Source organism: Bubalus bubalis, chromosome 13 (assembly GCF_019923935.1).
Source record: "Bubalus bubalis isolate 160015118507 breed Murrah chromosome 13, NDDB_SH_1, whole genome shotgun sequence".
Taxonomy (NCBI): domain Eukaryota; kingdom Metazoa; phylum Chordata; class Mammalia; order Artiodactyla; family Bovidae; genus Bubalus; species Bubalus bubalis.
Window position 1 is genome coordinate 19,157,754 of NC_059169.1, and position 14,547 is coordinate 19,172,300.

At 39.6% G+C, this 14,547-nt stretch overlaps 1 protein-coding gene across 1 annotated transcript in view; it reads right to left on the reverse strand.

Annotated features, from left to right (window-relative positions):
- Positions 1-676: 676 nt before the first annotated feature.
- Positions 677-14,547, reverse strand: part of LOC123464531 (ATP-binding cassette sub-family C member 4-like) — a 159,087-nt gene continuing 145,216 nt past the window's right edge. The window contains 4 exon segments of the mRNA XM_045162456.1: positions 677-1,753; positions 10,502-10,588; positions 10,590-10,608; positions 11,024-11,196. Coding sequence (XP_045018391.1) covers positions 1,619-1,753; positions 10,502-10,588; positions 10,590-10,608; positions 11,024-11,196 — 414 coding nt within the window. The 3' untranslated portion in view covers positions 677-1,618.

A 14,547-nucleotide genomic window follows, 5' to 3' on the forward strand; every position in this document is an offset into this window, starting at 1 on the left:
GTTTGGGAGATTCCTGGTTGTTTTGTGATTTTGTCACCCAGAAAATGACAAATGCTTATCAAGTCTTCAATGACTGGCAGACACTCGAATTAATGAAAGTGCTCTGTGAATTTCAGGCACTAAAAAAATATATAGGGTGATATATGGCTCAGATGGTAAAGAATTTGTCCTCAATGTGGGAGACTGGAGTTCGATCCCTGGGTTGGGAAGATCCCCTCGAGAAGGGAATGGCAACCAACTCCAGTGTTGTTGCTTACAAAATTCCATAGACAGAGGAGACTGGCAAGCTACAGACAATGGTGTTGCAGAGTCAAACGTGACTTGACGACTAACACACACACTCTATATGTGCATACAATATAAGTACTTTGGAAATGTTCTGAACAGACTTCCTTGTCCCTAAACCTAAGTACGAACTCTAACTCTGCCACCTCTTCAACCAGCTCTGTAACCCAGGAATTCTCCTACACTATGAGCAGTAGAAGGTACTGCTCTGCGTTTCCTCATTTCTAAGGAGGGCTGAGATGAGACAGTGATGAACTAAGGTCACATTTTAGATAAATGTTTCATATAGTAGTACTTAAGATACTGGGACATGTTTTCTTTAAGACATTTAAAATATTACACTAGTAATCTTATTCTGCTTACAAGTGAAAATTTGGGAAATGCACAAAAGTATGAGAATAGAAAATATACCCATAATTTAATACTCAGAGATAAATTTTCTATGGAGAAGCCTCACCACAGGCACCTGGAAGCCTCATCCCACCCCAAACCCTGCATGTCAAGGGTCAAGAACACCAGACCTTCCTCCCCTCCATCTTCCCATCAACCCTATTCCCACTCCCACCTTCTTCCAGGAAAACTTACAGATGGCTGAATGACAATGGCTAAGTATCCTAACCTAGATCTCAGTGACCATCTCACCTTTGTTTGGAAGATGTCATGTGACCTGAATGTTACCCATAGAGCCCCTTCCTCACACCATGCACAGTGCTTAGTGCTTTGCACACCTCATCTCTGAGAAAGTGCTCTGTAAACCTTCAAGCACCATTCAGACTACAGTGTGAAGGTGTTGTGAGTTCTTGATTTGTCCTGATGACAATTTCATCTTCTAGAAGGTAGAGGAAGAAGTTTTCCTTACAGATTAGAAAACAGAAGAGACCTACACCTTTCCCTGGAAGATCTTCCTAGAATCAAAATATTTCAAAAATTGTCTCCTGAACTCTCAAATTTCCTGGATATTCCTTGACAGAACTTGCATCACAAATATGCTGAGCACCAATCAGAATGAATGCAAAGGGTCTGCAAAGTGAGAGTGTTCTGTGCTCTATGAGAATTTGAGCCCAGAGCCCAGAAATGTGGAAGTCCAATCTGAAATCTCTGTCGCAGGCACAGGTGTGTGCACACAGAAGGGTGCACACATCCTGACCCCACCCCCACCACTGCTGCAGATTCTCAGCAGACCTGCTCTTAACCCACCTTGTGTTGTTAAGACCCACTCATGAAGCTTAGTCTCTGGAGATTTATAAGGCCACAGAGTGCTTGTTATCAGACCCCTGATAGAGACCTTGTGAAGAGTGAACCTGGAGACAAACTTTAATGACAACTCCCTGTCCTATTTTGCCCTTTCATTGAGGACAGCTACTTCCTCCTTGCCCAGATGTTGCACCATTTTATAAAACAGACTGTTTCTATTCTGCAGCAAATCATTTGGCTGACCAGTTTCTTTCCGTCTCCCTGAATCCAAAACCTGTAAACAGCAAAAAGAAACCCATTAGTACATAATGTCTCCCAGTAACATATTATAACCCAGACAATATTTCAAAAAGTGGCAGGATAGGGAAACAGAGAAAATCTGTTTGGGTGGTAGGACTGGCTGATGTTTTAATAGTTTGACTAATTTGTTTTACTAGGCAAACAAAGGCCTAACCTGACCTTTTAATATTATAATGTTATAGGAAATAAAGAAAATAGAATCTTTAGACTATGACTACTATATATATAGACTATATATATAGACTACTAACTCTATAGCATCTTATTTTATGTTCAGGGCATTTGGGGTTGTTATCATTAGCACTTTTAGCACTCAGACTCTGAGCTTTGAGGCAATTTGTACAGATTCACAGAGTTGGCAAATATCTTCATTCAAGAAAATCAAACTCCATTTACCTAAAAAGTAGGTTGGTGTCTTACAAACCAGAGAGCAGTGCCCTGACAACAAATTAATGGTCAATTTGAGAATCTGAACAATATTTGGGGAAAAAAAGCAAAGGCTTCCAGGATTTCTTAAGGATCCTGGATTATGCCAGCTTCTAAGAGGAACAGAATCCTTGTCCAAGGGATTGAGATGCTTCTTGAAGCTGGATGTGGTTGTAGTTTATTCTTCTGGGAGAGAAAGCCTGGCAAAAGGAGCTGGTACATAAGCAGCTTTTGCAAAACTGCTCTGCACAGAAGAAATCTCTAGAAGTCCAGTTTTCTCTTTGGATAAGACTAAAGAAGCAAGTAAGAAATTGAGCTCCAAATTCCAGTGATCATGGGTTACAGAGCACATGGGGCCAGCCCAACCTGAACTGCCGAGGATCTGAATCTGTTTCCATAAATTATCTTTCTTTCCTTGTTTCTCTTTCTTTCTTCAGCTGCTTTCCTTTCACCCCTGTTATTGCTCATTAATAAGTCTGCTAAATGCAAACTGAAAGGGAGAGGAAGGGGTCCTTCACTCTGCCTTTCTACTTATTAGTGACTTTGGTTAATGGTTCTGGATGGGGAAAAAGTGTCTGAAACAATTGGCCCAAGTGATATAATTATAAAACTGTTCTGATGTTCAGTAGTATTTAATTCTTCATTTAGGTCATATTTGAAATAAATGCATATTAAGAGAATATACTGGATGAGCTTCCCTGGTGGCTCAGTGATAAAAGAATCTGCCTACTAATGCAGGAGTCTTGTGTTCCATCCGTGGTTCAGAAAGCTCACACATGCCACAGAGCAACTAAGCCCATGTGCCGTAACTACAGAGCCTGTGGTCTAGAGCCCAGGAGCCTCAGCTATTGAGCCTACATACCTAGAGCCCATGCTCCACAACAAGAGAGCCCATGCAATGAGAAGTCTGCACATGGCAATGAAGAGTAGCCCCTACTTGCTGCAACTAGAGAAAAGTCTGTGTAGCAAGGAAGACCCAGCACAGCCTAAAATAAATAAATAAATAAAAGTTGATGTATGGCAAAACCCAATACAATATTGTAAAGTAATTAACCTCCAATTTAAATAAATTTATATTTTAAAAAAAAGTTGTTTTTTTTTTTTTTTTTTTTTTAAAGAACAGAATGCAGGAACTCTAAACAACACACAGGTTGTTTTTCAACATATAGGTACTACAATAAATTTAATCTTTTCCATTTAATTGGAAACATTTATTAGTCTCATAAATGCCATTTTCCTGTTAATCATTTGTTTACTACTGTGAATTACTACTAAGGGTAGCTTTCTCAAAAGAGTCTGAGAATAATCGAATCTGTTTCATCCACTTAATGGGCTTCCAAGGTAACTCAGTGGATAAAGAATCTGCCTGCAATGAAGGAGACACAAGAGACACAGGTTCGATCCCTGGGTTGGGAAGATCCCCTGAAGAAGGGCATGGCAACCTATTCCAGTATTCTTGCCTGGAAAATCATATGGACAGGGGAGTCTGGTGGACTACAGTCCATAGGATCATAAAGAGTCAGACATGACTGATCAACTTTCACTTTCACATCTGCATAATAATTTAAATGTTCGGTGAAAGTTTCTCAGTCATGTCCAACTCTTTATGACCACATGGGACTGTAGTCCACCAGGCTCCTCTGTCCATGGAATTCTCCAGGTAAGAATACTGGAGTGGGTAGCCATCTCCTTCTCCAGGGGATCTTCCTGACCCAGGGATTAAACTCAAGTCTCCTGCATTGCAGGTGGAATCTTTAACATCTGAGCCACCAGGGAAGCCCTGTAACTTGGCATGTCAATTTAAATGTCTCAAATGTGCAATTCTACTTAAGCATAGCATAACAGAACGTAACTGCCACTCCTGATGTTGAAGAAGAAAAACTGCAGTTTTAAAACACTGGTCTCCACACATCTATGTCAATTAATCTATGAAACAGTACACAAGAATTGGAGAAAAGGCAGTTTCTATGGTAAATAGTAGTAGGAAAGCTGAACACCTGAAAATACATGAAATTAGACACTCCCTCACATCATGCACAAAAATAAACTCAAAATGGCTTCAATATCTAATATAAGGCTGGGAACTACAAAACTAAATGAAAACACAGGCAAAAGACTCTTTGATATAAATCACAGCAAATTTTTTTTTTAGATTAGTCTCCCAAAGCAAAAGAAATGAAAGCAAAAACTAATGGAACCTAATAAAACTTAAAAGCCAAGGCTCACGTAGGGGCTACAAGAGCTGAGATGGGACACAGACTGAAGAAAGGCCAGAAATAGAATTTTACAACTTAGCCTTTACATTTACTGGTTTGGTAAAAGACTCTAGATATTTCAGAACAAATAAACATAAAGCAAATCCAAATTCTCGTTATGTACAGAAAAATAGGTATAATTTTGGATTTTTAACATCCCTTATAAGAAAAAGCTCCTACAATCTCCCATTAGGTCCCCAACTCTTCTCATAACCCAAGATAAACTATTAACTAAACCACATATTCAAGTTGGTATGATAATAATCCCCAAACCCTAGGATCTCTCCAGGAACCCCAACCCTGAATGGCTTATCAAGCTCTAATAGGTTAAGTAAAAATACATTATGTTGGATGAGTAACTTAGTTACACAAGCTCAGTGAAGATGTGTTTATGAAGCCTGTTTATATGCAGATATTCCAGACAGCTGTCCTAGAAATAAAAATGAAATGGATGCACTGCAAGATAATTTGATCCATTTTCACTGGCAGGATGTCATCAGTGATACAGAAGAATGCAGGGAGAGGTGGGTGAGTGCACCAAGAGGTGGTGGTGCCCAGGAGAGGATGGAGGAGAAGCCTGATAAGAAAGATGCTGGGAGGTGATGACAACAATGGAGAGAGATCCCACTGCGCAACAAGCAGAGCGGGGAGGGGGAGATCTGAGTGTCAGATTTGTCTCTGGCGGCCAGGTGATGACACATGACAGCTGTCCAACCCTGAAGGTGGGTCCTCATCGGTAAAATGGGTACCTGTGATTTTCTCAGTGACTGGACAAGGTGACGACTATTAACTCAAAATCCTGTCTTGGGTCTTGAAATAGTAAATCATTCTTCTCACTGGGGTGGGATGAAGGCTGGGTCAGGGTAACCTCCACAGCCACTCTCCCAAAGCTGCTGCCTTTGCACACAAGCATGCCCCCTCCATAAACTATTTCTTCTCCCCAACTGTACTTCCTACCTCAGTGTTAGTTATCTTTCCTTTTAAAACTTGAGTGAAAACTCTTGCAGTGTTTTTGCAGGAGCTTTTCTCTTCTCAAGTGTTCTAATTGCAGCATGTAGGTTTATGAAAGAAAAGTTCCATTAAGGTGAAAAATAGAATTTAAGTAAAACTCTATTTAGGTTGAGCTATTTTATGCTTTTCAGGTGGGTTGAAACAACCGTTTCTGATTTTCACTTCTGTGGGAAAAATTCTAAGAAGAGATTTGAGATGAGGAAGAAACAAAAAATATAAAACCATAAAATGGACTATAAACAGAAGAGGTGGGATCTGAGTTTCTCGACTCTGCTTTTGGTTCTTCATCATTCATTTCCAGAGAATTCTCTAACTGAGGACAGTGAAAGTGTTGACCACAGATAACACTGTTAGAGTAAGTGCAGATTGTCACATGCTTCCTTTGTTCACACCAACAGGAGACTCTGGGTGATATGAAGGCAGCAGTGTGCAGAGACTGGAGGGAAGAGCTGGGCTGTTGGCTGCAGAGAAAGCAGGTCACGAGTGCCCAGCTACTCTCAAAAACTACAGGAAGAACCCTCTAGTGTAGAGACAGTGGTGAGTCTTAGGATAAAGAGCATTTCTAATTTGTCTGTCTTGCTCCACTGTTTTGTGGCAACTGAGAAAGTAAGGAAGATTATATTAGCTTTCATTATGACTCCATCAAGTTTTATAAACTTAATATTGAGAGAACTTTGTGAAATCGAATTCTAAGCCTGACACATGAGTGGTGCTTAATGAACTAAAACAGGCCAAATCCCTTTGGAGAGACAACACATAAACAAAGCTATTAATTAGGTTACAACTGTTTCCCAGCAAGCCCTTTCTCTGACTTACTTACAGTGAACAAAACCATATCCATCTAACTATTTCAAGATTTTTTATAAAAGTGACAATTTGGAAAATATATAGATGTCTAAGTTTGAGATTAATTATGCTCTATACCAAAGGAACATTTCATGCAAAGATGAGCTCGATAAAGGACAGAAATGGTATGGACCTAACAGAAGCAGAAGATATTAAGAAGAGATGGCAAGAATACACAGAAGAACTGTACAAAAAAGATCTTCACAACCCAGATAATCACGATGGTGTGATCACTAACCTAGAGCCAGACATCCTGGAATGTGAAGTCCAGTGGGACTTAGAAAGCATCACTACGAACAAAGCTAGTGGAGGTGATGGAATTCCAGTTGAGCTATTCCAAATCCTGAAAGATGATGCTGTGAAAGTGCTGCACTCAATCTGCAAGCAAATTTGGAAAACTCAGCAGTGGCCACAGGACTGGAAAAGGCCAGTTTTCATTCCAATCCCAAAGAAAGGCAATGCCAAAGAATGCTCAAACTACCGCACAATTGCACTCATCTCACATGCTAGTAAAGTAATGCTCAAAATTCTCCAAGCCAGGCTTCAGCAATACGTGAACTGTGAACTTCCTGATGTTCAAGCTGGTTTTAGAAAAGGCAGAGGAACCAGAGATCAAATTGCCAACATCTGCTGGTTCATGGAAAAAGCAAGAGAGTTCCAGAAAAACATCTATTTCTGCTTTATTGACTATGCCAAAGCCTTTGACTGTGTGGATCACAAGAAACTGTGGAAAATTCTGAAAGAGAAGGGAATACCAGACCACCTGATCTGCCTCTTGAGAAATTTGTATGCAGGTCAGGAAGCAACAGTTAGAACTGGACATGGAATAACAGACTGGTTCCAAATAGGAAAAGGAGTTTGTCAAGGCTGTATATTGTCACCCTGTTTATTTAACTTCTATGCAGAGTACATCATGAGAAACGCTGGGTTGGAAGAAGCACAAGATGGAATCAAGATTGCTGGGAGAAATATCAATAACATCAGATATGCAGATGACACCACACTTATGGCAGAAAGTGAAGAGAAACTAAAAAGCCTCTTGATGAAGTGAAAGTGGAGAGTGAAAAAGTTGGCTTAAAGTTCAACATTAAGAAAACGAAGATCATGGCATCTGGTCCTACCACTTCATGGGAAATAGATAGGAAAACAGTGGAAACAGTGTCAGACTTTATTTTTCTGGGCTCCAAAATCACTACAGATGGTGACTGCAGCCATGAAATTAAAAGACGCTTACTCCTTGGAAGGAAGGTTATGACCAACCTAGATAGCATCTTGAAAAGCAGAGACATTACTTTGCCAACAAAGGTTCGTCTAGTCAAGGCTATGGTTTTTTCCTGTGGTCATGTATGGATGTGACAGTTGGACTGTGAAGAAGGCTGAGCACTGCAGAATTGATGCTTTTGAACTGTGGTGTTGGAGAAGACTCTTGAGAGTCCCTTGGACTGCAAGGAGATCCAACCAGTCCATTCTGAAGGAGATCAGCCCTGGGATTTCTTTGGAAGGAATGATGTTAAAGCTGAAACTCCAGTACTTTGGCCACCTCATGCGAAGAGTTGACTCATTGGAAAAGACTCTGATGCTGGGAGGGATTGGGGGCAGGAGGAGAAGGGGACGCCAGAGGATGAGATGGCTGGATGGCATCACTGACTCGATGGACGTGAGTCTCAGTGAACTCTGGGTGTTGGTGATGGACAGGGAGGCCTGGTGTGCTGTGATTCATGGGGTTGCAAAGAGTCAGACACAACTGAGTGACTGATCTGATCTGATCCCTATGATGAAATTTTAGGCAGCTTTAAGAACTGAGCTGTGGAAAATTAATAAATGACATGGGGGAATTTTAAGAATACATAAAAATTCTGGTAATGAAATATTCTGTTTTGAAGAATAAAATAAATTATTAAAATGGCTCTAATGTTATCCAAATAATATTATAGCACTATATAACTGCCACTTACTGGTGGTGGGTATTTTGTAACCTTCCCTTTATGAGATTTTCTTCTATTTTCCTATTTCTACCTTGTACATCTATTGCTTTTTTATAACAAAAATATATTTTTATGGATTACATTCAATTAAAAATAGAATTAAAAAACATATTCATCTATCTTTCTGCAGAAGTATTCACGTGCAATAAAATGTAATTATTACACCTTATCACTTGCAATGATAGGACTTTATGGTGACAACCCTGTCGGTTATGCCCTTCGTCAGCATTTGTCACTTCCCCAGCTACTCCTTAAGGCCGGTCGCCCACCCTCTGGAGCATAGGCTTTGAAACAGATTGACTCGTCTTTATGTTCACACTAAAACTTTCAGAATAGACAGTCACCTGTTTTCCAAAAAGGAACGAGGTACAGTCATCCGTCAGTGTGGGTACAGTTCCAGAACACTGGAATGAAGTGAATATGTCATTAAAGTGAGTCATATGAATGTTCTGGTTTCCCAGAACATACAGAAGTTATGTTTGCATGACACTGGCCTATCAAGTGTGCAATAGCATTATGTCTGAGAAAACAATGTAGAGACCTTAACCTAAAAACAATGCATTGCTTAAAAAAATACTAACCAACAGAGGAGACTTCAGCAAGTCATAGCAGTAACATTGATGTTACAGATCACCAGAGAAACTATAATGATTGTAGAAAAAGTTTGACATATAATGAGAATTACCAAAAGGTGAGACAGAGACATGGAATGATCAAATACTGTTTTTGAAAAATGTCGCCCATAGTCTTGTTCAACGCAGGGTTAAGATAAGCTCTCAATTTGTAAAAATACAGTATCTGGGAAGTACAGTAAAACATGGTATGTCTATTTCTAAAGCAAGAAATACAAATAAGGTTCAAATTGGGAAAGGATGTCAAGGTTGTATATTGTCACTCTTCTTATTTAACATATATGCAGAGTACATCATGCAAAATGTCAGCCTGGATGAAGCTCAAGCTGGAATCAAGATTGCTAGGAGAAATATCAATAACCTCAGAGAGGTAGATGACACCACCCTTATGACAGAATCAAAGAGGAACTAAGGAACCTCTTGATGAAAGTGAAAGAGGAGAGTGAAAAATGCTGGCTTAAAACTCAGCATTCAAAATACAAAGATCATGGCATCCAGTGCCATCACTTCATGGCAAATAGATGGGGAAACAATGGAAACAGTGACAGACTATTTTCTTGGGCTCCAAAATCACTGTAGACAGTGACCACAGCCATGAAATTAAAAAGATGGTTGCTCCTTGGAAGAAAAGCTATGACAAACCTGCTGCTACTGCTATTGATGCTAAGTCGCTTCAGTCGTGTCCGACTCTGCGCAACCCCATAGACAGCAGCCCACCAGGCTCCCCCATCCCTGGAATTCTCCTGGCAAGAACACTGGAAAGGGTTGCCATTTCCTTCTCCAATGCATGAAAGTGAAAACTGAAAGGGAAGTTGCTCAGTCGTGTCCAACTCTAAGCGACCCCATGGACTGCAGCCTACCAGGCTCTTCCATCCATGGGATTTTCCAGGCAAGAATACTGGAATGGGGTGCCACTGCCTTCTCTGATGACAAACCTAGACAGCATATTAAAAAGCTGAGACATTACTTTGCCAACCAAGGTCCGTCTAGTCAAAGCTATATGGTTTTTCCAGTAGTCATGTATGGATGTGAGAGTTTGACCATAAAGAAGGCTTAGCATCAAAGAATTGATGCTTTCAAACTGTGCTGATAAAGAAGACTCTTGAGAGTCCCTTGGACTGAAAGAATATAAAACCAGTCAATCCTAAAGGAAATCAACCCTGAATATCCATTGGAAGGACTGATGCTAAAGCTGAAGATCCAATACTTTGGCTACCTGATGCAAAGAGCTGACTCATTGGAAAAGACTCTGATGCTGGGAAAGATTGAAGGCAGGAGGGGAAGGGGATGACAGAGGATGAGATGGTTGGACAACGTCACGGACTGAACAGACATGAGTTTGGACAAACTTGGACATAGTGAAGCACAGGGAGGCCTGGTATGCTGAACTCCATAGGGTCACGAACAATCAGACATGACTGAGCGAATGAACAACAACAATTTTCAGAAAAGAGAGGAGAAACTAAGAGAAAATTACATTACTGGAGGTTCCCATCAAATTTTTCAAGGAAGGATACATTGAAAAATTGAACATAAATGAAAACAACTAAAGTGGTGAGAGTCTTACCGATATCCGTTGACAGTCAATGACATTGCTCAACCTGTGTGTGATGGTTAGCACAGTGCAGTGGGCAAATTTCTCATGAATTTTTTTTTTGTATTAACTCATCAGTTCTAGAATCAAAGAAATTGATTTAGTTCAGTAAAAACAGGAAAAGCAGACGTTTGACTTAAAAAATCATAATACTTTTAATAATGTTTTTAAAAATCAATATCTTAATGTATAATCTTGTTCCTTAAAAAACTAAGTATAAAAAGTCTATTCAGAAATTTATTGTTTTTCAAAAATGGAAAATAGTCTTCCCTCAAAATTGCTTGAGATTATAATGAGCTGGATTTAGGAATCTAGCTCTCTCAGGATGCCTCATAATAACATTAACACAATATAACATGTTTTGGTTTCTTCCTTTGTTTTCTGGAATTAATATTATCAAGAAATATCCATGAGGCCAAGAGAATATGTTTTCAATTTACCACCTTTAGAATTCAAGAACTCAGATTCAAGGTTTCCTGGATCTCAGCTCCATACCTTGGATCCACATTTGATGTGGCTTTGTCAATAATCAATATCTGACTTTTCTTAAGAATAGTCCGAGCAAGGCACACCAGTTGTTTCTGTCCAACACTTAAGTTCAACCCAGATTCTGCTAATTCAGTATTCATTTTACCAGGAAGATATTCAAAGATGTCTTTAAGTTGCACCTGTGGATACAGAAAGAATGATATTTTCCTAAGCAAACTGTTACTGAAGTAGACAAGCCTCTACACATTAGAACTCTGACATCCTCAGGACTTCTTATGTATCTTACATGTACACCCAGGTGATGGGGAGAGCTCTTTCCAAAGAGTGTTCACTGAAAAAGATGGTGGAGTCAAGTCAGGACAGAAAGATCTCAATGTCCCTCATCCCTGCCATAGGACAGCCTCCAGAAATCCCACCACCCTTGGGATTAGTTAGGGAAGTCTCTCAAAAAATGAAGCTATTTCTCCCAATGTGGTTTCAACAGAAAAGTTAAAACAATCTTTATAGTTGAGTCAAGTTTCCAAACGTTCATTTTGCATAGGAGTTGGTACACTAAAGAAAAACTTCAAAAAATTTTACAGTCTTTTTCTCTGAAGATAAAATCTTACCACCACATTTTGTTTTAGAAAAAGCAGAGGAACCAGAGATCAAATTGCCAACATCCGCTGGATCATCGAAAAAGCAAGAGAGTTCCAGAAAAACATCTATTTCTGCTTTATTGACTATGCTAAAGCCTTTGACTGTGTGCATCACAATAAACTGTGGAAAATTCTGTAGGAGATGGGAATACCAGACCACCTGACCTGCCCCTTGAGAAACCTGTATGCAGGTCAGGAAGCAACAGTTAGAACTGGACATGGAAAAACAGACTGGTTCCAAATAGGAAAAAGAGTATGTCAAGGCTGTATATTGTTACCCTGCTTATTTAACTTATATGCGGAGTACGTCATGCAAAATGCTGGCCTGGATGAAGCACAAGCTGGAATCAAGATTGCTGGGAGAAATATCAATAACCTCAGATATGCAGATGATACCACCCTTATGGCAGAAAGTGAAGAACTAAAGAGCCTCTTGATGAAAGTGAAAGAGGAGAGTGAAAAAGTTGGTTTAAAGCTCAACATTCAGAAAACTAAGATCATGGCATCCGGTCCCATCACTTTATGGCAAATAGGTGGGGAAACAGTGGAAACAGTGACTGAATTTATATTTTGGGGCTCCAAAATCACTTTAGATGGTGACTGCAGCCATGAAATTAAAAGACGCTTACTCCTTGGAAGGAAAGTTATGACCAACCTAGACAGCATGTTAAAAAGCAGACATTACTTTGTCAACAAAGGTCTGTCTAGTCAAGGCTACGGTTTTTCCAGTAGTCATGTATGGATGTGAGAGCTGGACTATAAAGAAAGCTGTGTACTGAAGAATTGATGCTTTTGAACTGTGGTGTTGGAGAAGACTCTTGAGAGTCCCTTGGACTGCAAGGAGATCCAACCAGTCCATCCTAAAGGAGATCAGTCCTGGGTGTTCATTGCAAGGACTGATGTTGAAGCTGAAACTCCAATACTTGGCCACCTGATGTGAAAAACTGACTCATTTGAAAAGACCCTGATACTGGGAAAGATTGAGGGCAGGAGGAGAAGGGAACAACAGAGGAGGAGATGGTTGGATGGCATCACTGACTCAATGGACATGTGTTTGGGTAGCCTCCAGGAGTTGGTGAAGGATAGGGAGTCCTGGCATGCTTCGGTTCATGGGGTGGCAAAGAGTTGGACACGACTGAGTGACTGAACTGAACTGAACTGAAAATATACAAATTCAAACAATTGCAAACTGCACCTTATACATTAGTAATCCTGGAACCTGCTCTGGTGATGGTTCTTTCCAAAGTTTACTTCTATAAATAGTGGACCAATCAAGTGCATTTTCCTCAGTGTCATAAATGTCTTGCAGTGAATGAAAACTCATGAAAAATAAGACACAACATCTTATTTTCCCCAGAATATGGATATAGATGATGTTTATATCAATCTATCTTCATAAAGTTATACTCCAAAGATTAGAAAAAACAAACTTTTAACTGCCAAAGATAATCTGAAACTACATTTGGTGGTAGGGATAAGTTCAATAAATATTTATTTTGAAAAGTATTATGGAGCAAGAACCAAACTCAGGCTTTATTTGAAGTTGAATAACAAAGAAGAAATACACTCCAAATTAAGAGACCAACAGCTTGATGAGTGATGGCTGATAAATTATCTGACCCTTTACAATGTCAGATAACAACACACCAAGGATGAGTGAGCAGTGTTTTTAATTTTTCATTTTTCAGGTATCCTAAATGCTGGAGCACATCTATGAATATGAACCTGAATTATGTTCCAGATGGGAGTCTGATCCCACGAAAAGGGAATTATGAGTTAGGATTAAATATGGTATTTGTAGGTAGTGTTAGCTTGAAAAGTACATAAAATCTAAAGAGTAAGATTTGGATTGTGGTGCAAGTGGTTGGACTTGCTTAAGACTGACATCCTGACTCACACTTGCCTCTGACTTGGATGACATCTCATCACTAATTTGATTTTATACTTTCCTTCGAATTTGTCTATATCGGCATCACAAGGAAAAAGGGTTGTGAGGGGAAATGTTTTTCAGAAAATGTTAATTTCTGAGATTCTGTCTTCATTTATAAATCAGGGATAGTTATTGGAATATATGAATATGAAGACCCTCTGTAGTGCAATGATAAAATCAAATTATAATTAAGTATTAAAATGGGGAAAAAGGACAATAGAAGCAGAGACAATAATAACTAGGAGCTACAATAAGAGACTCTGAAAACATACTAGATAATAGCATAATATCACTGTTAAATTTATTGATTGACATGACTGTGTTAGGACATATAAGGGAACGTCCTTGTTCTTAAAAGGTGTACATTTTTGTATTTAAAGGTGAAATCCAACTTTTAATAAACATTTCTACAACTTACAAAAAATTCAGCAAAATATAGATTATATTGATGGAGAAAATATGGGAAGACACTAACAGCTGATGAATCCAGGTGAATGTGTATATGTGTTCATCATACTATTCCTTCCGTGTTCCTGTGATTTGAAAATTAAAAAAAAAAAATAAATTGGAGGCTTGGGACTCCCTGGTGGTCCAATGGTTAAGACTCCACCTGCCAATGCACAGGACATGGGTTTCATCCCTGGTCTAGGAAGATCCCACGTGGCAAGGAGCAAGTGAACTCACATGCCACAACTACCGAGCCCACACCCTAGAGCCCACAGGCTGCAACTCCTGAGCCTGCAGGCCACAGTACTGAAGCCTGTGTGCTCCAGAGTCCAAGTGTCACAACAGGAGAAGCCATGTCAGTGAGAAGCTGTGTACTGCCACGAAGATTAGCCCCTGTTTGCCACAACTAGAGAAAGCCTACAAGTAGCAATGAAGAACCAGCACAGCCAATGTAAAAATAAAAAATAAAAATGGAGACTTGAAGCCAGACAGCCTGGGCATAAGTCCTGCCTGGC